The following is a 24,887-nucleotide window of genomic DNA, read 5'->3' as shown; positions in this document are numbered from 1 at the left end:
TCTTAAGCCGCTGAGACATCACCTCGGATGCTTTGTTTGAGATTATATGTAGTGATACAAATTTTTATGCCAATATAGCCAACTTATGGCGACCTTTTGTAGTGTTAAATGTGGCAACCCTTTGGTATAAATACTTCACTTTGTTTTGAAAACATTGCCGAAGACTAGAATTTATATTCGCCTTATTCGACAATCTATAATCTCCTATATTGACATATAATTATAATATTATATATAATTATATAATTATATTACGTGAGTTACATTTACACCAATTATCTTTCCATTTTTTCTTTTCGTTTAAATTCAGTTTTATATATTTTATTATCTCTTTGTATATTCTGTAATTTGGGATTTTCTTGCACTACAATATTTTGATAAACTGTATTGATTATCTTGTAGAATACTTTGAACTTTTTTTTAAAATTAAGCATTTGTAGGTTAATTAATTGTAAGTATTGCAGACATTTAAAAAACAAACTTGGATTTATAGGAATGTCTTCGTTAGTAAATATTAGCCGACACAGCGTATTTCTTAATAGATTTAAGTAAGAGTTATTGTTGCATACTTTGAAATATTAAATGGTCCATTTTTAATTAAAGTAGTTTAGTGAATTACAAATATCAATTTAATTAGGAAAAATATTACATATTTTAAAGGGAGTAAAGATATTTTAAAGTCCGTAATGTTAAAGATATTTTTAAGTTTCATAAAAGACAACCTCTTGGAATAAAAATTAGTTTACTTAAACATAATAAAATTTCATAAACTAATTTTAGATTTCATAACCTAATTGTGTGTGTGTGTTTTAAAATTGCTTTTTCGCAATCACACATCGGGACATATTTGAAGACAACCAATTTCTCAAGCGTTGGTAATACGCTTAAATATTGGTAATTTTCTTTGATGTTGGAGAAAAGAAAATCACAGATCATGACGAGCTTTGATATTAAACTTTTCAAACGATTCCGAATGTTTGAATTCGATAAATTTGATGTCTCTGCAATCTCTAATTGATCCCAACCAGATTAATAAATGAAAATGTTTATTGTGGCTTTATCAGATTAATCTGATGAAAACTCAAATGGACCTCGGTAGTTTAAACTGGTGTTTTGCATCTTGATCAAAATATTGCCATATAAAGTTTGCAAGCCAGTTTTTGTATTGCATCCATTTCATCTCTTCCATAGACAGCAGACAACTCTTTTTTTTTGTTGCTTGAACAGTATTTTTACTCCTTTGATAGTAGAATAGAACGAAAATTATGCTCTTTACTTTCTATATCTGAAAGAAAATCAACCAGAAACTGCAAGGAAGAAAAGTTTGCTGTGAAAAAAAAATCTAAGTCTTGTGCAGGGAAAAAACGAAATTCCTTTCTGAATAACGCAATATATATATTTTCTTTAATTCTGCGAAGGAAATACTACATCGAAAGTTTTACACTTCATTTACGAAGATGAAATTCAGAAGAAAATTCTAAATATTGAAAAATTTAGAGATAAAATTATCTGTTTTTTTTATTTTTTTTTATTTTCATAATCCAAATCCTTAAAGGTAACTTATATTCTTTCCTTTTCTTAGTGAGCTTTTGCTTATCGCAAATAATATTTACTTTTAAATATAAAATAAAATGAATACTGAATTTGGGTGTCAGAAATGGTTATGTATTTCATCCTTAACAGCTTGTCTTGAAACTTAGCAAACAATTTATTTAAAAGTATGTTATGCAATTTACACCATTCTGCTTTAAAAATTTCATTTATTATAACAACTATTAAAATTTTGTAATGAATGCGTTTTTAACAAATGTTATATTTTTTTAATAACATAGGGAGGAATAATTTTTCAGAGGCAATTTTATTCAAAATTAATCCATTTCTGAACTAACTTTACAGCTAACTTTTTATTTTAGTTGGTATGAGATTAAAAGTTCTAAAGTGTAAAAGTATTCATTTTGCTAGAAAATGTTAATAGTTAATTGTATATTATTTATAGCATTATATCGTACAGTATTTATAACAGTTGAATGGAAAAATGTATGAGTATAGGTTTACATTGTTGTCATCCATAAATTTCATGCACATAAGTAAATCAGGTGTTCAGTCAACTTTATAATCACAACATTTTTTATTGTAATGCTGCATTATCAAGTAATATTAAAGCTTAGAAAATTGTTTTACAAGGTGTTCCTAATGGCCTTACTTAATGTATGTTTTTAAAATCCTTGAAAAAATGAACTAAATAAAACTTATATGTTAGAAGTTGCAACTTTCCAAGCGTTTCATTGCCAGATATCAATGGGGTCTCTTTTTAATATTCTTTGTTCTTCTGTAGGCAATTGAACAGGATTGATGCATTTTCTTCCACTTTTTACAGCTGTTATTTTACTGAGATTTTATTTTTTCCGTCGTTAAACATTATTTTTTATTACTTTCCGATTTTCTTATAAAAATTTAAAAAATATGTGTTTTGGACAATTATTCTATCTATTATGTCATTGTTTATGGTATATCTTGTACAGATTGTTTGCAGGCTAGTTACAGGTGTTTCATAATTACCGACCTTAAAATTATTGACCCTTGATGTCATTAGTCCACCCTTGGTCTCTGAAAACTGTAGAGAAACAAAACAGAACTATAGAGATACTTGTTTACATATATTTAAAAAAAATGATCTTTTTGCATTCAATAAAACTTGTTGCAAAATATAAATTCTGTTGAAATCTATAAGTTCTGTTGAAATCTATAAGTTCTGTTGAAATCTATAAGTTCTGTTGAAATCTTTAAGTTCTGTTGAAATCTTTAAATTCTGTTGAAATCTTTAAATTCTGTTGAAATCTATAAATTCTGTTGAAATCTATAAATTCTGTTGAAATCTATAAATCCTGTTGAAATCTATAAATCTTGTTGCAATCTATTAATCTTGTTGCAATTTAAAAATAAGCTTGTTATTTTCACACTAACTCATGAAAATTTTAAAACTTTAAACTTTTTTTTAAAATTTTTTTATTAAAACCTGTTTGAAATACTTAAATCTTCTGTTATTGCAAGTTGCTAATTATTAATGATTAATTTTAAATTTCACGTTTATAATCTCTTTCTAAACTAATTAAGCATTAAATAAAGCACCAAAATGATTAATAACTAATTTCTAGCTCTTAAAGCACTGCATGAGCATCTAGTTCTCCACACAAATCCCTACTTTGTGCACCGTATTTCTTTTTTATTTCATTCTGTCATTTCATTTGGCTTTTGTCATCCTTTACTCCTTGGAGGTATAATTAGTTGATTGCTTCTTATAACAGAAATGTTTCAATTTCCGAATGGATTGTGTAAGTTCCGTTTTCGCCTTTGACTCCGTACGATTTGAAGTATGAAAATTTCGAAACATTACTTTTATTTCTTGCATGAAAATAATTTGAATTTGTGTAAATAGAGCGTCGCCCTTCAATTTTCAAAAGTTGGGATTTTGCTTTAATTCATAATTTGATTCCTCACTGGTTGAATATATTTCCCTTAAAATATGATTTTAGATTAAGATAGCTCGAAGTTTAATAAGAGACTGCAAATGGGTTTTCATTCAATTTGGTGCCTTGATGTTTTTACCGCACATTTCATCTCTAGGCTTTATAGAAAAATTAGTAGTTTCAATGTTATGAAGGAAACTATTGTGGACATTTTAAACACGGAATTTTGGACTGTTGGACTTTGAAGACTTAGATCGAAGTGACGACAACTTAAAAAAATTGATGAATTAAACTTTGAGCTTTTTTTTTCATTGGTGAGTGCTGTTTCTTTTTGGCAACTGGATAGTTACATTCAAGAATTATAGTCTCTTTTTGGCAAATAAATTATTACAATAAAGATTTTTCGTGATGGCTCAGGAGATAGGGAGCTCACCTTCTAATGAGGTGAACCGGGTTCGAATCTCAGTTATCGCTGGCTGATACGAATTCCGCATCTGGTTTGCACCGATCAAACTGCTAACATAAATCAATCTCAGTGGTAGATGGATCATGGGTTAGTCCCTTTTCAGTCTGGCTAACCGTGGGAGAGCATCGTGGTCTTAATCTCCCTGTAACGCAAATGTGGGTTAGTTCCATCAAAAAGTTCACCTCGGAGGTAAATTTCTCCCAATACTTGATCCAGGAATTCCCTTGTCTTCTGGATTAGGTTCAAAATTACGAGGCTACATTGTTGAACGTTAGTAATTGTAAACCCAAACATTGAGTCGGCGGTTCAACGTCGGCTGTAAAATAAAAATAATAAAATGTTGGTTTAGTTGTGGTGTCCCAGAGGATAGAGCACTCGCTTTCCAATGAGGTGTCTCGGGTTCGAATCCCAGCGATGAATGGGCATTTCGAATACCACACCAACCTGGCATCAACCACAGTGATGACGTAAAATATCTTCAGTGGTAGACTGACTGATCATGGGTTAGTCTCCTTACCGTCATGCTAACCCTAGCAGTTTTTCGTCGATTTTCTCTCCATGTAACGCAAATGCGGGTTAGTTCCATCAAAAAAGACATCCAAGAAAGCAAATTACTCCCTACACTTGATCCAAGATTTCCTTTGTCTTCTGGATTGGGTTCAAAATTACAAGACTACGGAGTTGAACATTAGTAGTCGTAAATTTTAATTTTATGCTTTCGCATATTAATTTTATGCTTTTGCATATTAATTTCATGCTTTTTGTCAATCTATGTCCCTATGTGATTCCTTGTTTTAAATTTTCAATCACTTGTGTTCCTAGAGTATATATATAAATGTCTTTTTTTTTGTCTAAAAAAAATTCCCGGAATTTGATACCTTAAGAACTGTGGTGCCGGCTGTGATTATATTCTGAGTTACAAACATTTTATGTTTAACCATGTGAAATTGTTTTTCTTAACCTTGTACCCCTACTGAAAATGTGACATCACTATCTCTTCTGATTGATACTGTTTATTTCCTTTGTAATGTTTGTTTATATTTAGCTCATTTCTAAGTAACACTTTCTGGATTTCATATTTAATATTCTACCTATTTGTGAACCGATTTGAAAATTTTGAATATGCTTGCTTATGTGATTGAACTGTTGCGCGCACTTCGAATTTTCGGAGTGTCCCCGGATGCTCCCTTTCGGGGGTGGGGTGGGGTTAAGCTAGTTATTACTAGTCGTAAACCCAAAATTTGGTCGGCTGTTCAACGCCTGTTAGACTTAGAGGTTGGGCAGCTCCGAAGGGCGGGGCGCATCAACTAGAGGTCTATTGTACCCAAACCCTAAATCATGATTAGCAAGAAAGCCCTATAGCTGAAATAAAATTCAGCAAACACCTTACCGGAACATCCTGTAATTCCCAGGTTTTAATGCAATGTTGCCCCAAATCTTTGAGCAGAATAGACCTCACAATCACAAAGTATATGTCGTGATGTCTCTTCTTCAAGATGTATCTCAAGAAAATATTCGTGGTTGAAATCCACTGTTGTTTTTTTCTATACTAACAGTTGTTCCGGTGAAAGTGTGTGCTGATTGCCCGAAGAAATAAAACTGGTGCAATTCGGGTCAAAATTTACCGGCAATTTAACTTTTTTTTCGGTGTCAGTGGTGTCTTCTTCTAGCCTACATAAAATGAATCCCAATCGGGCGTCTTTACTATTTTGCTCGCTATCCTCAATATGAAGTAACGTATTAGGTATTCTACAACACTTTTGACACAAAAGTGGCAAAATCTATCAGAATTTCAAACAGTTAAAACAAAGATCGCTTCATTTTTTCAAAATTGAACCAATCGTTTACGGAGAAAATTCTGAATATTTGTACAAACCGTGGAATTCATCTTTATTGCATTTGAAACACTTAGTTTTCGGCGCATTGTATTTAATGTAGTTATGCATGCAGCCTTTTGCTGAATTCGTAAGTTAGGGTGTTTTTTAGCTTCTATATTTTTACTATTTTGAAGTGATCACATGCATGGTTTTGCAGTTGCTCCAAAGTTTCGAATAAATCAAAAGCTTTGGAATCTTTTTTTCCACCAATAACGAGATCTAATTTTTCAATTAAAAATGCTATCATAATTTCAGTTAAGTTTTTTATTTTATAATTTTATGAACCCAAAGGTACCGTACCGGTACTATTTGGAACTGCGTACTGATTAGGCAAGCACGTAGTTCTAATTATAAGCCTAAGAGAATTTTAGGCAAGGAAAAAAAACAAACAAGAATAATAGCAGTTGCTTAACAGTTATAAGATCTGCTTAGTAATCTGTACATAGTTTTAGTTTTTCTCTATCCTTATACTACAGGAGGTACAACACACGGTGCACCATATTAAAATAATGTTTCATTTCCATTCAAAAAGTATTTTCTGAGCGAACCAATTTATATAAAGGGAGACTGTAGGAACCTAGTGTATAAGAAGTTTAACATTTTCTTCTTTTGTTTGAGGTTTTTTAGAATATGAGTCTTCGGAATTATCAGATAATGCGTATTATCAGATATCGTCGCTTTGAAACTAAACCGTGGAAACTCAAAAAAGCAAGTTTCTCAGGAGAGCGATTTCTAACTTTCAAGGAACTTCCACCGCAGGTTGACTCGAAGCTATGACGACTATTGCAAAATAGTTTACATTAAAAAAAAACCCTGTTTCTTTACATTTTTCAATGAACCAGGCCTGATTCTTGTAGCATTTCTAATGTTGTGGTAATTTCAAAATAAGTTGAGGGACTTTGAGTTGCAACACTTTTCTCTAAATCTTTTATTAAAAGTGGAGAGTTATTTCAAAATACAACGATGTTCTTCAAAATATCCTCCCGAATATTACATATTTCATTTCAAATTTTGACATACAACAGTGTAAGAAAAAAATCGCTCTCCAGAAAAACTAGCTTTTTTGAGTTACCACGGTTTAGTTTGAAAGCGACGTTATCTCCTCCAAGGTTTTGTTGCAACTGGCACACTGTTCCCTAAAACCAAGACGGCGAATTGCGCCAATTCGCGATTTATCTGCTCTCTAAATTAATTTTATGAAACTATGAAGATAACACGTTGTTTCTCTAAAAGGGTGATTTTTTTACACAAAATGACCCAAATATCTAATTTTTCGATTTTTTTGAGTTACTGCGGTTTAGTTTCAAAACCACGATATTGCGCGTGAATTTGTCATTACTCGATATTTCCAGCTGAAATTTTATGAATTATGTGATAAAGTTGTTCATAAATTTCACTTTGATTGTTATTTTGTTTCATATTTCTTTAAATATATTTCATAAAATGTGCCTTAAATATTGCAATCTAGGTTTCTGATGTATGGATGTGTATACATGTGTTTACGTATGAATGTGTTTGTGTGTAACAGTAATTTGGGAAATATGGTCCTTATAGTTCGGACATGAGAGTGATCCAAAGTTTAGACCCTTTAATTTTATTTTTGTCTATATCTAGCTTTTTAAGTGAATTTAAGCAATTTTGATATGATTATAAATTTTGTTACACTGAAAAATATAACTTTTAGCAAATATTTCTTTTTTAAAAATTTAACTTTAGAATAGTCAAAAATTAAATTTCGTGTTATATATTTATGCATAGCTTTTAGGAATGTAATTTTTATGGTAAAATTCAAAATTTGAGCGAAATTATTCGAATAGTTACTGAAAAATCTAATCTTTAAAAATAAGACTTTTTAAATTTTTGATTACTCAGATATTGATATTTAACCGTTTTTATTTTGCCATATAAAATTACATTCTTTAAAATGATGCAATTTTGCAAATGACGCAAATTTTTTCCGACTATTGTTAAATAAAATTATAAAGTATTTATTAAATATTTTTTGCGCATGAAATTATCTTTGGGTAAAAAAAAATCAGAGTTGTGTTACGCAATGGTGAAGTTCTCGTCGAATAATTTGTTTGCATTTTCGATATTTTTAATTCTTTTCATCAATTGAAACTCTATAACTTACTCTAGATTTGCCTCAACTCAAATTTTCTAAACTTAAAATTTTAAGTTTTAAAGTAAAACCAATCAATTTCAATCTTCAAAATTTTTAAAAGTTTTTTAAATGTAGAAAATTTTATAGCTTCAGTTTATTGGGATTATTTATTTAACCAACAAAGTATTTTCTTAAATAATAAATTTTGTTCCCTTAGACATTAAAAAGAAATTTAAACAGTTTTAGTATGTTCATATTTTTTCATAAGAATGAGAAAAATATTTTAGACGAAAGGTTGCTTTAAAGCTATTGTGAGTTGTTCGGTGCTCCATTTATAAAATTATATTCGATACTGTTATAATATTAATTAGTATCGATGTAATCAATGTTATTTTGAGATTTTATTTAGAACAGTTTTAATTGATAATTATCTTTTGTTACTTTTAGATTCATATCTATGATGGATAAAGTTATGAAAATGAAATGTGAAAGAAATTCGGGAAGCCGACTCCGCTTTAAAATCCCGTTTTTCTATAGAAATGATAGACGCCTTGAAAGGTTNTTTTAATTGATAATTATCTTTTGTTACTTTTAGATTAATATCTATGATGGATAAAGTAATGAAAATGAAATGTGAAAGAAATTCGGGAAGCCGACTCCGCTTTAAAATCCCGTTTTTCTATAGAAATGATAGACGCCTTGAAAGGTTAGTAAATTTCATTATTATTAATTTTTAAATAAATACTTGCAGAAACACTTATTAGTGAATGAACAAATTTTTCATATTTTTTTCTAATAATATTAAATAGGGTGCTTTTAAAAATAGATCCAATATATTGAATTCATAGAATATGAATCCTCATTTTATAAATCCTTACAATATTATCCTTATTTTATGAATCCTTATAAGAATAATTTCTTATTAATATGCTCATTTGATTTGTTTCTGATAACATTAATAATTATTCCGCTTTATCATAACTAACTAAACAGTTATCTGAATATCGATAAGCGTTATGTGATTTTTCTCCAACTATTCTGCCAGTTGCCTAATTTTGTAATTATTTCTCGCAACTAAATTAATTATTTTTTCTTCATTTATTAATATTTTGGATCCAGTTTTTTATTTTTGAGAATCAGTTAAAATTCAGTTTCTGACTAGCTAGCTTGTGCAATTTTTGACCACTTACTGAAAGAGGGTTACTTACAAGTTTTTCGCTGAGTAGATTTTATTTATTTTGTTTCATCCCAGTTGATTTGTTTTGAATTGAATAATTTTATTTAGAATTAATGTTCAAATAATTAATGATTGAATAATGAATAATCATATTTTAATTGACTGATATTAATATTTGATTAAGTAATATTTTAATTAACTATCAATGAGTTAGTACTAATTGATTACTCCTTCAATTGATAATTTTTATTTAATAATTAATATTTGATAAATTACTACTTCATTTGCTCAGCACCTTTAGTTTTGAGCGGTGACGTCATCACGCAATGAATGTTAGTTTCTCTTTAATTTGAGTTTGGTTTCATGTTAAATTGAGCACATGACACATATGCGGTGATATTCATGAAATCATTTTAATTGTTTATTTCAAAGATGATAGCTAAGTTTATTATGCATTTCTTTCAGGCAGGAAACACGGGATAGGGCTCGTGACTATCTTCACGCAATGTGGCGCTCCAATCACTCTTCTCCAGAAGAGTCTGACTCTGAGTCTCCTGCAGAGTCTCAAGATCTAAATGAGGCCATCCTGATGGTAAGGGTGAAATTTAAAATGTTTCTTTTCTGCTGTCTTCTACTTGATAGATATTTTTTATGTTTTTCATACAATTACCATCCAATCCCACCTCTTCTCAAACTAACCAATCTCACTAACTATTGATGCAATGATTGAATGAATGCCAATCAAAATGAATTCAGGATCTTACAAAAAAATATAATTAACAGAAAAAAATATGCGAATATTTTGTGTAGACGATATTTCAGGACATGTAAGATATTTTAAGACATTCTACATATGAATTTTATAACCCAACATTATACATTCATTCTGCAGTAATTGACATAATTATTTAATTTCCTACTCTTCAACTCTTAAGAGTATTCGGCAAAGCAGATTTTGAGATATTTTTTCATTGTTTGTATTTTATTAACTTTGTATTTCTTTTAAAATTATCTACCTCTTGCTTCGCTCCATGACACCAAGCGATGATTTTTTGATCGTTTAAACAGAATGTTACATAAAAATTATTCAATCAAAATAATTCTGAATAGTGTGCATGAAATCTCAATGAAACTTATTTTTCGATCAAACTGCGCAATTAAATACTCACTGTACAAATTGGTGCAGCATCTGATTGGTGCAGCATCTGATGACGCATGAGAAGCATAGTACAAAATTTACTATGCATGTTTGCCTGCGCAACCTATTAAAGTGAAAGTCGGATAAGATAAATATAAGGGGTCCCTTAATTAGTGTTCTGCCCAAGGTCACATCTTTCTTCATTTGTGCCTTTTATTTTGTAGGAGGATCTGTACCTGACTGACTCATCAGAGGAAGCAGTTGCAGCCGATGATGCACTCAACAGGTTAGTTACTATACTTTGAGTAAATGTTTACAGCACAAAATAAATAACATTTGGTCTTTGAGCACTTGAAAATTCAATAAATAATCTTAAAGGTTTGAGAGCTCAATCATACAAATTATTTAGAGATGATGATAGTTACAAATACAGACACGGAAAAAAAAGTTTCTCTGAGTAAACATACCTTTTATTTCGATAGGTTAGGATTTTTGACTCTTTAAATAATAATAGCCACACAATATGTAGTGCAAAACAGTGTACCAATAGTATAGGCAGACTTCTTAGAAATAATTTCACTTTTTGCTTGCTTCATTATGTCTTGAAAACTTTTGAAGCAAATTGAACAATTTTATCTCAAAATTATTTCAAACTCGTTTGCGCAAAGATAATTTCAAGAAAAAAGTTGGTAATTTTATTTAGTATTTATTATTTTTATAACTTTATTTTATAATAGACAAAATTTTGAATGGTACGACATGCAGAATATCATATTTTAAAATACAAATACTTAATTTTAAATAACAATATATGACATTTGAACGAAATCGATAAAATAGAAATAAAATTTGCAACATAAGCTATACGACCTACTTTTTCTGAATTCTATATTTAGTTATTTAAATTTACATATTTTAAAATGATGTTAAAATTTGTTTATACCTTACAATCTCTTATCAAATTTTATTTAATAAAGTAATGAAAAATAATTATTAAGAATCATATTTTATCTGGAATTGTGTTTGAATATATGTATTTAATGTTTATGAGCAAAAGTATTTTAATTCGTTGAAATAGCTCTCGTTATAAAGAAATATGCAAAAAGTGAAATTAACAGTAAAGGTTCTTTCGATCGCTCTCTTATATGAACTATTTGGACCATTGTTTCCAGATTGCTCTCTACCATTTCTCTGACAATCTAACAGGTTTTCATGAAAAGTTTAAAGCATGAAAATCTGTTTGATTGCCGGAGTAAATTGAAAACAAGTAGGAAGGGACTATTAATATCACTTTTAAAGTTCATCCGATAAACAAAGTCATTTACTTGTTTTATATGCAGCTTTTCAAATTAGTAATGTTTATCATTTTCGCAACATTTTTCACTTTTTCCTCACATGAGTTTGTGAAAACATGTCTATGGGTCGGGATAGCCAGGTCGGTAGAGCGCTGGACCTATGTCCGAGGGTTCGTGGATTCGAACCCCGCCGGCTGAAGACTCCCCGTGTAGTAAAATGGTGCCCTCTATGCTCCTATAACAAATCAATGCCTCTGAGGGTACTGAATTGGAGATTGATCGTTCTCTGATTTAGGTCAAAATTACGTCTGTGGATGAATGAATGGATGCATGAATGGATCTTACCCTATAAACGGGTGTGACGTATGGATGTGGTAGAAGTCGAATTCTTGGCAATAGTTGTCGCCACTGGAAAACAAGAACAATCGCACCCCTCTGCCTTAACAGGCATGCGCCAACATCAACAAAATGTTGTTGTTGTCTTTCTATTATATTTTGGACAGGGATTCTAAAAATACAATGTACCAAGGACGATGATTACTAAACACCTTGTATATTTATTGATAAATTTAATAAAGAGTCGGTCAGTAGCACACGAAAAAAATAAAAGAGTAAATAAAAAATCGGAGAAGGTTAGAAATTTGAATCGGAGAAGATAATTAGAAGGTTAGAATCAGAACCTCCTCGAATATTTTCTACTTGCTCAATAAAGGTAATTAAAAAAATGGGGGAAAAACAGGTTTAAACTTGAAATAATTTTTTCTATTTGATAATTTTTGAAACATCTCTTTGTTTAAACAAAAATCAGGTAAACAAGACTCTGTTTCGTAACTAAGGACATTGGTACGATCAGATTTTCAAAAAGTGCTTTTTGGAGAAATACGTTTTTGAATTTTTGCCGATGCTTTTTGTTACAGATAACACCTAAATGAGTACCCGAGAGTCAACTTTGTCTGGAATATTTAAGAGTTTTTACGCATCATTTGCATTTGAAAATTGCGAAGAGTTTTTAATGACAGTTGCCCTTTATAAGCAAATTTTCTATAATTAGCGAAATAGAATGTTTATTCTCTTGTTCAAATTGTGAGATTTGAAATAAGAATTCCTTTGTCTGTTGACATTTTAATTATAAAACTTCATGCATTAAGGATTTAACATTAAAATTTTTAATAATATTGAATAATATAATGAATAAATATTAAAATGCAGTACTTTACTTTTTTTTAAATAAAATTAAAATTCTTTTTTTAAAAATAAAAAAATGAAAATAATTAGTAGAGATTTTCTAAACTTCACTACGTAGGCTATTTATTTGTAAATATGACCAAATTTTAAAAATTTTCCAGAACGCAAAAATTCGATAATCATTTGTTTTATTTGAATTCACTTAATGATGTGTATAATCATTAGATTTGATTTCAATTTATGTAAAATTATTATTCAATATATGTTATGCTAATTATATTGTTTTTCCTTGCAGGCAGATCACTGCAGATGATCTGGAGGACTTTGATCTTGATAACATCTTCACGCCCAGCAGAAAGAGGAAGGAAAGCCCTGTTGTAAGCTTATTTTTATTTTGTATTTAAAATGTGGAAGGCTAAAGGAAGAATAAAATAAATAAATAAAAATTATAATACTTTTTTTGGCCATATTTTGTTCCATACTATTATATATATTATGCAATTTTATTTAAGCACAAAAAAACTCCCCAATAAATATATATAAAATTGATACTCAAATATAAATTATAAATAAAAATATAAATATTATAATATAAATAATATCATATAAAGGACGAAAATAAGATAAAAAATATAATATTGTAATATAAATAAATGAAAAAATATAAATTATAAATAAAAATATTAATATTATAATATAAATAATATCATATAAAGGACGTAAATAAGATAAAAAATATAATATTGTAATATAAATAAATAAAAAAATATAAAATTTTTTATTTTCTAAAAGTTCTAAACAAGGGAGGAATCAGCTATTAATTTATGAAAACATTAAAAATAAAGTTGAAAATTATTATGAAAAAAATTTATTTGTAAAAATTTTTTTATTTAAGTGTTTTTAATAAATATGCACTAGTTACATACATGTTTCATGACTGCTTTGTTAAAATAATAATTAACTCTTACTCTAAACTATCTCTATTCCTCGGAAGTACACATAACAGCAATTTATTCTTATTTTCTGATAGAATTCTGCTATAAAGAGCATCTTTTGAGATGTCCTGTTATAGAGATGATTGTTACAAAGAGAATAAACGCTACAGGGAGGATTCAGCTCTGTTATAGAGAGGAAAATGAGTGTCGATTCTGCTTGAATATCTCAAAATTCATATCAACTCCTTTTCTCTTTCAAAAAAAGTTCCGCAGTGGACTCATCACTGGTTTACGGTCTTCTTTAAACTGTGCCAAGTACTCGACTTTATGCAGACTTCTAAGGCGGGAGAATCATCTGTCGATGATTAAAATTGTGATGCGTAAAAACAATTAGAATTTTTTACTTTATTACCTTAACAAAGCAATCAGTGCTACGTAAAGTAATGAGACTTTTAATGGTACTGCTACAGTGTTCCCGACAGATCCGGTTATATATTTTCCGAGTGGTATTCCTTTAATGTGTGATTCTAGGTCATTCGATTTATCGGGTTTTTATTACTTCTAAATGATTCAAAGGCTACGCCAATTTGTAGCAGTTTAGTCATGTTGAGCGTTTTAGAAATTAGGCGAAATGAACCAAAAGTCTGCAAATTTTAGCTTTTAGTTCCCTACGGTTTTTAAAATATTTTGCCGGAGTATCTCTGCTACATTGTCGCTCCTTTAGGAAAGTTATGAAATTGAAATATTTCTTTGGTTTAGTCTTCATTAAATTTTGTGAATCTTAGATAACTGCCATTGAATAAACCAACACGTAGTTGGGCTCTGCTAGCAATCTCATTCTTTTTGTATTTTGTAGAGACCAGAGGATCGCAGAGCTTCTGTCATCGTAAAGCGTTACCCTGATGAAGTGTGCGAGCGGAACGTAGAAGTGCCGCAGTAAGTTTACTTTCCCTGTCATTTGTTTGCTTCCTTTTTGACAATATTTTGCTTCCAATGACTGATTTATGGATGATTCTTTGAAAACATGACAATTCGTAATTTTTTTTTGTATATTTATTTAGTTACATTCATTAATATTTTACAAACAACAGTGTTGTTTATTGATATTTTGCTCAAGAAAACAAAAATTGAAATTCACCGAATTCTGAATGACAGGTAAATGACATATTAACTCAGAAGTTAAGAAAACAGCCATTTTTAGCTTAGTTAGTAACTCAAGAAACTAAAAAAAACAAAGTTTGAAAGTTAATTTTCAATGCAAATAAATTCCAAAAATAGTTATTGTGAACAATTTGAACATACCGTTCTAATCTCTTGTTTTTCTTTTCTCAGTTTATTTTTCCTTGATTATTCCCATGTCTTAAAATAACCAAGTAAAATCAATGTTATAATACTTTACATCGGAATTTTTTTTTATTATGTTATTTAAATTTAAAATATTTCAAATCCTTTTATTTTACAGCTTTATTACATTCTTTAATTTATGCACCCGAGTAAAATTTAAAGACTATGATGGAATTAAATTGTACAGTGATGTTCTTAGCTTATCCTTTGTACTTTAACTACCTGTGTTTTGAAGAAGAAAAAAAATAACCTAAATATGGCCTATATGGGCCATGAATTGCTGAAATTAACTATTTTATCACCTGTTAAAAAAGTCAGAAATAAAACCATTTCGACAGTCCTAGATATAATGAAGTAAAATCACATCGATGTCTACCACTAAATCCAGAAAGAGATTGTTTCCGCCAGTAAGGGAGAATCACGCGATGATCTATGCTCACGGGTTTTGCCATAACCTACTAGAAGGTCTACTCTATGTGGTTATGGTTTTGCACAGTTTGCTTACAAACTGCGATAAATAAATAGAAAGATAACTGCGTAAAAATAGCAGAATAACAGGATATTTTTTTCTTTTTTTTAGTCAGTCAATAATGTGCTTTGAAGCACAGCAAACTTCTGAAAGTACGCATCATTTTTTGATTGCTGAGGAATCCCGCTACTAAAAGTCTAAAGGGTTCAGACCTGGTGATTGTATAGATTTTCCAAATATTTTGCTCTATTTTTGATATTTTTGACATTCGTATTTTTCTTTATACTTTATTACAATGTCAGAAAAAATTTTAAATTAATTTTTTTCAGTAGCAAACTTAGAAACTAAAAAAGCTTAGTTTTACTGGTATTGTTCCAGTAGAACCAAAGCTACGAAACTCTGAAAACTGCCAATTTCACGTCCTGTTTGAAAAAGAAACCTTTTTTTGTTTATGAATTTGAACTTGACTGAAAAGATGGTTGTCCTTAATTCAGAATCTAACAAATTATTATTTATATATTTGTTAATGTTGCTTCCAACTTCCGATTGCATAATAATGTATATAATGATTCGTTTATTATTGAAAAAAAACTTCCTTTTTTAAAATCCTCTGTTTCTATTTTAGGGAGGTGTGTTTTGACAGACACAATTGCAGCCGAATTGAGGAAGAAAATTCAGTAAGCAAAGGATATTCTCTTTTTTTCTTCCTAAATTCGTAATAACATAGCTAAATGCATTACAATAACATACAAATTTGAAGATATTTTCTATTTAAATTAAAAAAAAGAAATATCGCTGATATGCGGCAAAGTATGCCTTATGTTCAGTACGTGTAAAAAAATAAAATAAAAAAAACCACTTTTGATTACTTCTGATTTATTGATTAGATTTTCACGACTCAATTTTAATGATACTAAGAAATCATATTTTAGAGCCTTGCTGGCTCAGAAGATAGAGCGCTTGAAGGCAAATTTTTCGCCTTAATGGAAATGGAATGGAGACAAAGCAACTCCTAGATGAAGTATTACTTCATCTAGGAGTTCCTTTGTCTTCTGGATTGGGTTCAAAATTTCAAAGTCATAGAGTTGATCATCGGTAGTCATTAACTCAAAATTGAGTCGGCTGCTCAACGATGGTTATAAAATAAAATGAAATCACATTTAAAGAAAAGTAATATGTTTAAAATTCGATTTTTTGAGAATTATTCGCCCTATTTCGGTAAAATTTTGCCGAAAAGAATTACATTCTTGAAAATAAATGTAATAAATAAATAAATATAAAAATTTGTATTCCTTGTAATTCATTATCAAATGATAAGAATTTTTTTTTTTTTAGGAAGAAATTACTTCGGATAAACTAATTGCGTGCGAACCTAACAAGTTCTCGTGATAATCGCGAACTGATTCGTTGATTGATTCGTCTGATTGATTCGTTTCTGAGCAACTCTAAAACACAGGCCACGATCTGTTAATCCTAAACAAACTATTGGGATTAACAGATTGTGTTTTAGAGTTGGTCAGGAAAAAAAATATTAATTAAGAAAGTACGCATTTGTTTTAAAACTTAAAATTTTGCCTGCACTATAACCTCTGATTAATTGCAGTGCGTAAAAATCTAATCATTAGATCAAACGTTATTCACGATGTGCCGTTGCTTTTTTCTTATTTTATTGAGTTCATTCAAAATCTAAAGTTTTTATATTTTACTGCAATAAATTTTTTAAAAGCATTTTAATATTTCTAATATGCTCCGAAGGGGAATGCATTTTGAACAACACGTTTTCTTGCATGAATATATTCAAGACACGTATTTGAACTAAATTACAAAAGAAATTTTTCAAAAAAAAAAACAAAAAAAAAAAAGGAAGAAAGAAAATGCTTGATTTTAAATACTCTTATATAATGCGTTTGCGAAATACTAAAAATGAAAAAAAAATCATTCTGTGCAGTTTTAGCTGTTGCTTTTATCATGATTTGGAAATTTTTTTTTGAAAATCAAATTCCGTTTTTATGATGTGTTGTAAGCTGAACCATTTCTTGCTTTTTGTTATTTTGTTTCATATTAAAGTAATACCTATATTTTTCATTTTTAATTATTTTTTCATGAAAAACAATGCTGGTTTACAATTTAAATTTAAAAACTAAAATGAGTGAAATAAAGGTAATCGTGAGCTATTCATCAAACAAAATGATAACTGTCACACTTAATGTAAAGTGACAATTTAATCTTTAATTTAATTTAAACTTAATTCCTTTTTTCAATATAGCAATTTTATTTTAACTTTCTTTTTGACCTCCCTAATGGTCAACGCGGTCTTCCTGTGGGGGAGAATCAACCCCTCCTTCCTTTTTACTTTTATTTTTTAGGGGACTAACTAACCAATCTCTTTCCTTTAATTTTCAAACTCTTCTTTAAATTTAATTGGCTGTAACTTTTCTGGTCCCACACACCAGTTAAGGAATTCTCTTTTCTCGAGCCTTCGGGCAGTTTTTCTCTCCGAGATTTATGTTTTATTTCTCAGCCAGCCTATATTTTAAATTAAATCTGTGAAATTAATTTCTGTAATTTTAATAGCTTCATTTTCACCTTTAATTTTTTTATATTAAAGACCCTCCTGAATTTAAGCTTTCTCGATATGAAGATCTCTTTCTATAGTTAAATTTCTCGTTTTATTATTTTTTTTAATCTTATGCATGACACATCTTATTTCTTTAATCATACATTTCTATTAAATGGCATTCCCAATGGTAATTGTTTTATCAATGATATTTTCTACTAAATACATTGTGAGTTGTCTTGAAATAAATGTTCACGGACCTTAAATTTTATGTGTTTATCTCTTCCTTTGCTGTTCTCATCAAATTCTTCTGTATGTGGTGGGTGGGTTTTGTAATTCTTCTGTTTTGGACATGCTTGTCTAGCAAAAACTAAACTTGTTATTTAATGGTTTTCTTGGGCAGACATCGTAATTCTTTTATATGCTCATATTACATATTGATTTTCATGTTTTATAACAAAATTTAAGATCTTATAATAAATGTCAATTTATTTGTTCCAAGTGCAAAAATAGTTTTTTCTTTGTTTATGCACGCAGAATTTGTACCTGAATTCTCATGCAAGTAAAGATTTTTCGATTTCTCTTTCAGATACTTTCTTCTGAAAATTCGGAACTACGTAATTCGCTTTCCTCCATGGAAGCTGAAAACGTAAGAATTATTTTATTATATTTCATTAAAACTAGAAGTTTTGTTAAAATTAAGTCACACTTTTTTCTCGGTGGATTTTCGTTTCGCAAAACATGGCCAGTATTTTGAAAATGTAATTTTAGTTAAATAAAACGGTTAAAAATTTCAACCTTTTAATCTTTACATGTTGTGTCATATTTAAACTATTAAAAGCAAATCAAATATTTCTCGCACTTGGTTATAAAAAAATTAAAAAAAAAAATTTATAAGCAAAAAGAATTAAAAAAAACCATAAACAATTGTTATTTTATTTTTAATGCAAGGAATGAAAGGTATGAAATTTACTACTTCATTTCAAACTATATTATTTTAGAAAACAAAGATACGGAATTTAGACGAAATTGCTTGGATAGTTTTGAATATTGTCTCTTCGAAAACTAAAATTATTTACTAACAGTGTATGAATTAAACATTTTGAAATGATTGATTAACTACAGTTCCCTAATTCCTCTCATCCTGAAATTTTAATCCATTTCAAACAAAAGAATGGAACAAAAATCTCTTTCTCAATCACTGTTTCCTCATAAATAAAACTTATCAATTTGTCGGAATTCTTTTTTTCAACAATTCAAGTGAGAAATTCTATTTTAATATTGTACGCAAGTCTGTATTACTAGGTTTTTGCCGAATTAATAATTTTAAACTTTATTACACATTTTGTGCGTGGCATGTAATAGAATTTAGGTACATATTGGATACAAAACAATTTCTGTTTAAAGCTATCCATAATTTATTAACATTATAAACTTGGTGTAGCGAGTACGGCATTTTTTGAGATTTCCGTAACTATGACAAAATTTTCCAACCGCACCGTCAAAAAGCTGATATTAATGATGCATGAATTTGTAAATTTGCAATAAGACAAACAAAAAAAATTAAATTTGTTAGTTTTCTGCTATTGTAGCATTTATTAGAGGAAAATAAATGTTTATGCTATTTCAAATAACAATATTATACAAAACAGGGCAATTTTGAAAAAGTCTATTTCTTGCAGAACAAATCTTAATTTAACTCCGGTAGTCCCGCAGTGGACTGACTGATCGTTAAGACACGGTTCCCAGCAAATCACCGAAATCAAGCATCACTGACTGCGGTCAGTGTGCGGGTTGGTGACCACTTGGACCAGTCTGCGTAGGGACCGAAAATGTGCGGTATTGGTCCTCGTTAAACTGTTCTACCGTAAAGAGCTCGACTTCGCGTGCAGAACGTCGGCCTACCGAAGCGGGGGCGCCATCCCCTCTGCAGAGGATCAAAATTGTGATGGCGTGTCTTCGGATCATCCTCAGGGATGTTTCCCATACCGTCGCCAATAGCCCATTGTGCAGCTCTAGTGCGACGTAAATGAACTACAACAACAACAACCCCGGTGCTCATCGAGAAAAAGAAAATATTATTTCGCCTTCTGACTATCCGAACCTTTTCTGTTTATAAGAAGAAATTATCTTTTTTTGTTTACAAAATGAAAAAAAATATTTTTCTTTATTTTTCCGTTGCTCATTCCAAAAGACTTTTGTTGATTACATACCATTATTTTCCTTCTTGGTAACCCATCATAATCAAAATGTTTATTCTCAGTGACGTCATGCAGTTATATTTTAGACTTTTTTGGTTATATGTTTAGGCACATATGTGTATTTGCTTATACCGTCCGTCTCATCTGTCCTTCGGACATACAGCGCATTTATAGTAAGCACATATGTGTGTTTGATTATACCGACCATCTCATTTGTCAGTCATTTACCATATGGCAAGCAGCTTAAATAAGTTGCATCGGGTTGACATAAAATTTGGCATAATTGCTGGTTCGACATTAAACAAAATGCTGAATCTATTTCTTAACCTCGCTACTAAATAATAATTTGTTTGCAGTCTAATATGATAAACAGTATCTTATTTCTTTGAATGCAGTTTTAAAAGCTGTTCATTACTCATGGCTTTATTGAGTGTGAATCTTATCCAAATAATTTCTTTTCATACAGAGGAGTCTGCAAGAAAAGCTCGAAAGAGCGGAGTTAGAAATCGAAAGACTATCGCTAGAAAATAGTCTACTTATGGACAATCTGCCGGAAGAAGAAACTGAAGAAGTTGATGTAGGTTCACCTCTATCTTTAATATCATTCTATTTAATTAAAACATTTGTAGACACGGAAATACATATTTTCTCTGACTATGATTTCTCATCCTTTTCTTTTTTTTGCCCATGCTGACGCGTCACATGAAATTCATACACAGAGAAACATTGTGAACATTAAGTATGATTTTTGTTATCTGAATTTTATAATTTCATATAACCATCAACGAAATATTTCAAAATTATGACCATAATTGCGCCAGAGTGCTTTTTCTTTTTTACCACAGCACACTCCGTTCGGTATCTAAAAATGTCCAAATTCTGTTTTATAACCTCAAGTACTAGTTTCACTAATTGCTCCACTCGGGAAATGTGCTAACGACGAGTTTTCATATCGACAGCCAAGTGTAAATGGCGATAAAAAAATCTGAATATTGTAAACATTTATCCATATTACTGGATGCGAAACTGAATTTCAGACTTGCCTGGAGAAATTTTTTTTAACTTGATATGATATAATATATTTCTTATATGAATATATTTTTAATGGATTCCCCTTACTTTATTAATAATCATAGATTATGATCGCGGCACTGAAACTTTTACTCAATGATTGCTTTAATTGTACCCATATTTTAAATTAATTTCTTATGATGAAGGAAAATTAATCTTTGATAAAAAACTAAAGCTTTGTTATGAATGAAAGTTAAGGTAATAAATATTCACTNTGCCAGTCCCGTATCTCCACAGCCTGCCAGTCCCGTATCTCCACAGCCTGCCAGTCCCGTATCTCCACAGCCTGCCAGTCCCGTATCTCCACAGCCTGCCAGTCCCGTATCTCCACAGCCTGCCAGTCCCGTATCTCCACAGCCTGCCAGTCCCGTATCTCCACAGCCTGCCAGTCCCGTATCTCCACAGCCTGCCAGTCCCGTATCTCCACAGCCTGCCAGTCCCGTATCTCCACAGCCTGCCAGTCCCGTATCTCCACAGCCTGCCAGTCCCGTATCTCCACAGCCTGCCAGTCCCGTATCTCCACAGCCTGCCAGTCCCGTATCTCCACAGCCTGCCAGTCCCGTATCTCCACAGCCTGCCAGTCCCGTATCTCCACAGCCTGCCAGTCCCGTATCTCCACAGCCTGCCAGTCCCGTATCTCCACAGCCTGCCAGTCCCGTATCTCCACAGCCTGCCAGTCCCGTATCTCCACAGCCTGCCAGTCCCGTATCTCCACAGCCTGCCAGTCCCGTATCTCCACAGCCTGCCAGTCCCGTATCTCCACAGCCTGCCAGTCCCGTATCTCCACAGCCTGCCAGTCCCGTATCTCCACAGCCTGCCAGTCCCGTATCTCCACAGCCTGCCAGTCCCGTATCTCCACAGCCTGCCAGTCCCGTATCTCCACAGCCTGCCAGTCCCGTATCTCCACAGCCTGCCAGTCCCGTATCTCCACAGCCTGCCAGTCCCGTATCTCCACAGCCTGCCAGTCCCGTATCTCCACAGCCTGCCAGTCCCGTATCTCCACAGCCTGCCAGTCCCGTATCTCCACAGCCTGCCAGTCCCGTATCTCCACAGCCTGCCAGTCCCGTATCTCCACAGCCTGCCAGTCCCGTATCTCCACAGCCTGCCAGTCCCGTATCTCCACAGCCTGCCAGTCCCGTATCTCCACAGCCTGCCAGTCCCGTATCTCCACAGCCTGCCAGTCCCGTATCTCCACAGCCTGCCAGTCCCGTATCTCCACAGCCTGCCAGTCCCGTATCTCCACAGCCTGCCAGTCCCGTATCTCCACAGCCTGCCAGTCCCGTATCTCCACAGCCTGCCAGTCCCGTATCTCCACAGCCTGCCAGTCCCGTATCTCCACAGCCTGCCAGTCCCGTATCTCCACAGCCTGCCAGTCCCGTATCTCCACAGCCTGCCAGTCCCGTATCTCCACAGCCTGCCAGTCCCGTATCTCCACAGCCTGCCAGTCCCGTATCTCCACAGCCTGCCAGTCCCGTATCTCCACAGCCTGCCAGTCCCGTATCTCCACAGCCTGCCAGTCCCGTATCTCCACAGCCTGCCAGTCCCGTATCTCCACAGCCTGCCAGTCCCGTATCTCCACAGCCTGCCAGTCCCGTATCTCCACAGCCTGCCAGTCCCGTATCTCCACAGCCTGCCAGTCCCGTATCTCCACAGCCTGCCAGTCCCGTATCTCCACAGCCTGCCAGTCCCGTATCTCCACAGCCTGCCAGTCCCGTATCTCCACAGCCTGCCAGTCCCGTATCTCCACAGCCTGCCAGTCCCGTATCTCCACAGCCTGCCAGTTCAGCGTCTCCTCCTCAAGCGGCTTCCATATCCAGTAAGTTATACTATTTTATACATGTCTAATTTTTTATCGATGCAACTAAAGGGGGGAGTTCCGTATCGTGATCTGTGGCAGAATAATCGCTAAGTCTTGGAAACTTCCGTGCAGGGGCCCCGCGAGAAACTTAAAAAAAAGAAAAAAAATACATCACAGAAAGGGGCCAGCTCGAAAGGTATAACTCGCAGCCATCCCCGGGCAAACATCTACACGTTTTGTTTTAATTGCAAGTTTGAAATCTATTTGGCACCTTGGCGATTATAGTTGGCGCAACAGATCACGATACGGAAATATCCCCAAACTAAACTTCTTCGTGCGATATCCCAAAAAGACATTTTTCGAAATTTAAAGGAAAAAACAACAACAAAAAACAATTTTAAATGTCGATCAATATCTTTCAGCTTTTATAAACGTTGTTGATTTCTGATCAATATTGTCAACATGATTTTCACAAAACGATTGTTGTGGAATGCACCACCAAGCGTCACCATTGTGTTATAAGCAAAAAATAAAAGAAAAAGCGCTTGAAAAATTTTCTAGACTGTTTGTACTCTAGAAAAATGAAAAACAATTTTCATAATAAACCATTCCTAATAAGACCATTTCTAGCTAGTTTTCAAAAAAAAAAAATAAATAAATAAATAAATAAATAAATAAAAAATAAAATAAATAAAATATTAATAAAAGAAATAAAGTACCAATTATTCATTCAAAACTTTTTATTAGTTATGACATATATATTTATATGTGCCACACTGCGATATTTACATTTGTTATTACACATATATTTACACTGCTACAGACAATTTTTTTTTTTTTTAAGAGGATAAAGCTTTTTCTATGGATGGTGTTATCTACACAGGCGGTTTTTACTTATTAGACTTCCGTGTTACTGTCGCTGTATACTTTGAAGCCATTTAGCTCAAATCGTAATCATTGCGTTCTCAGATCTTCTAGGGTAGTATTTTTTGTATTTATTATCTGATTTATTAGTGGTGTTTTTTTTAAAAAAAAGGAATGGTATTGAGTATTGTCATTTGAAGACCTGCCGTTTCAAGACGTAAGAATCGTTATTAAAAGAAGAAGAAAAAATCGTTATAAGACACTTTATTACTTTGTCAACAATGCAATAACTTCGAAATTAAATCCTGAATGATAGTTTTTAAAATTAATTTAATCTCGCTGTTCAAACAGTATGCTACTAACACGATGGTTCGACGACTTGCAACAAGAAAAAAAAAACTAATAAACAAGGAACAGGAGTCCGAATCGGGACTGACATAAAGAGAGAAACCATGTAAACCTTTTTTAAATACATCCATAAATGATTATTTGTGGGTAATTTCGCATTTATGGGAATGAAAGGTAGCAGAGATAAATATTGCTTTGTTTTGAGCAATTGTTTTCTCTTTATAATTCTTCAATAGTGCAGGAATACCTAATGTGACTTAATGAATTGAACCATTATTAATTAAATAAAAAGTTCAGATAGCCTTTTAAAATAAGAGTTTATTTTAAAAGGCGCCCATAAAATGAATTTTAAAATAAGAGTTTATTATTAAATAAACATAACTAGTAAATATAAGTAAGTGAGTCCTTTTTAATAAGATGGAGGATAGATGATTAGTGAAGTGAAACTTATTAAAAGCTTTACATTACATAATTAAACAGCGCCATCCAGTGGCTAAAATAATAAACAGTGAATCATTGAATAGGAAGTTTAGTGACGAAATATCTATTTTATAACAAATTTTCACTTCCAAGACACTAGAATTACCTAAC

General features: G+C 31.8%; 1 protein-coding gene across 1 annotated transcript in view; it reads left to right on the top strand.

Annotated features, from left to right (window-relative positions):
- The first annotated feature begins 9,596 nt into the window (after positions 1–9,596).
- Positions 9,597–24,887, top strand: part of LOC122272265 (proteoglycan 4-like) — a 30,911-nt gene continuing 15,620 nt past the window's right edge. The window contains exons 1-8 of the mRNA XM_043055719.2: positions 9,597–9,683; positions 10,454–10,515; positions 13,005–13,086; positions 14,501–14,580; positions 16,083–16,134; positions 18,604–18,663; positions 20,682–20,792; positions 21,524–23,102. Coding sequence (XP_042911653.2) covers positions 9,597–9,683; positions 10,454–10,515; positions 13,005–13,086; positions 14,501–14,580; positions 16,083–16,134; positions 18,604–18,663; positions 20,682–20,792; positions 21,524–23,102 — 2,113 coding nt within the window. The remainder of the gene's footprint in view (positions 9,684–10,453; positions 10,516–13,004; positions 13,087–14,500; positions 14,581–16,082; positions 16,135–18,603; positions 18,664–20,681; positions 20,793–21,523; positions 23,103–24,887) is intronic.

The sequence above is a fragment of the Parasteatoda tepidariorum genome, chromosome 3 (assembly GCF_043381705.1).
Source record: "Parasteatoda tepidariorum isolate YZ-2023 chromosome 3, CAS_Ptep_4.0, whole genome shotgun sequence".
NCBI classification, from domain to species: domain Eukaryota; kingdom Metazoa; phylum Arthropoda; class Arachnida; order Araneae; family Theridiidae; genus Parasteatoda; species Parasteatoda tepidariorum.
Note: the sequence above shows the minus strand (reverse complement) of the source record. Positions and strands in the feature narration are given on the sequence as shown.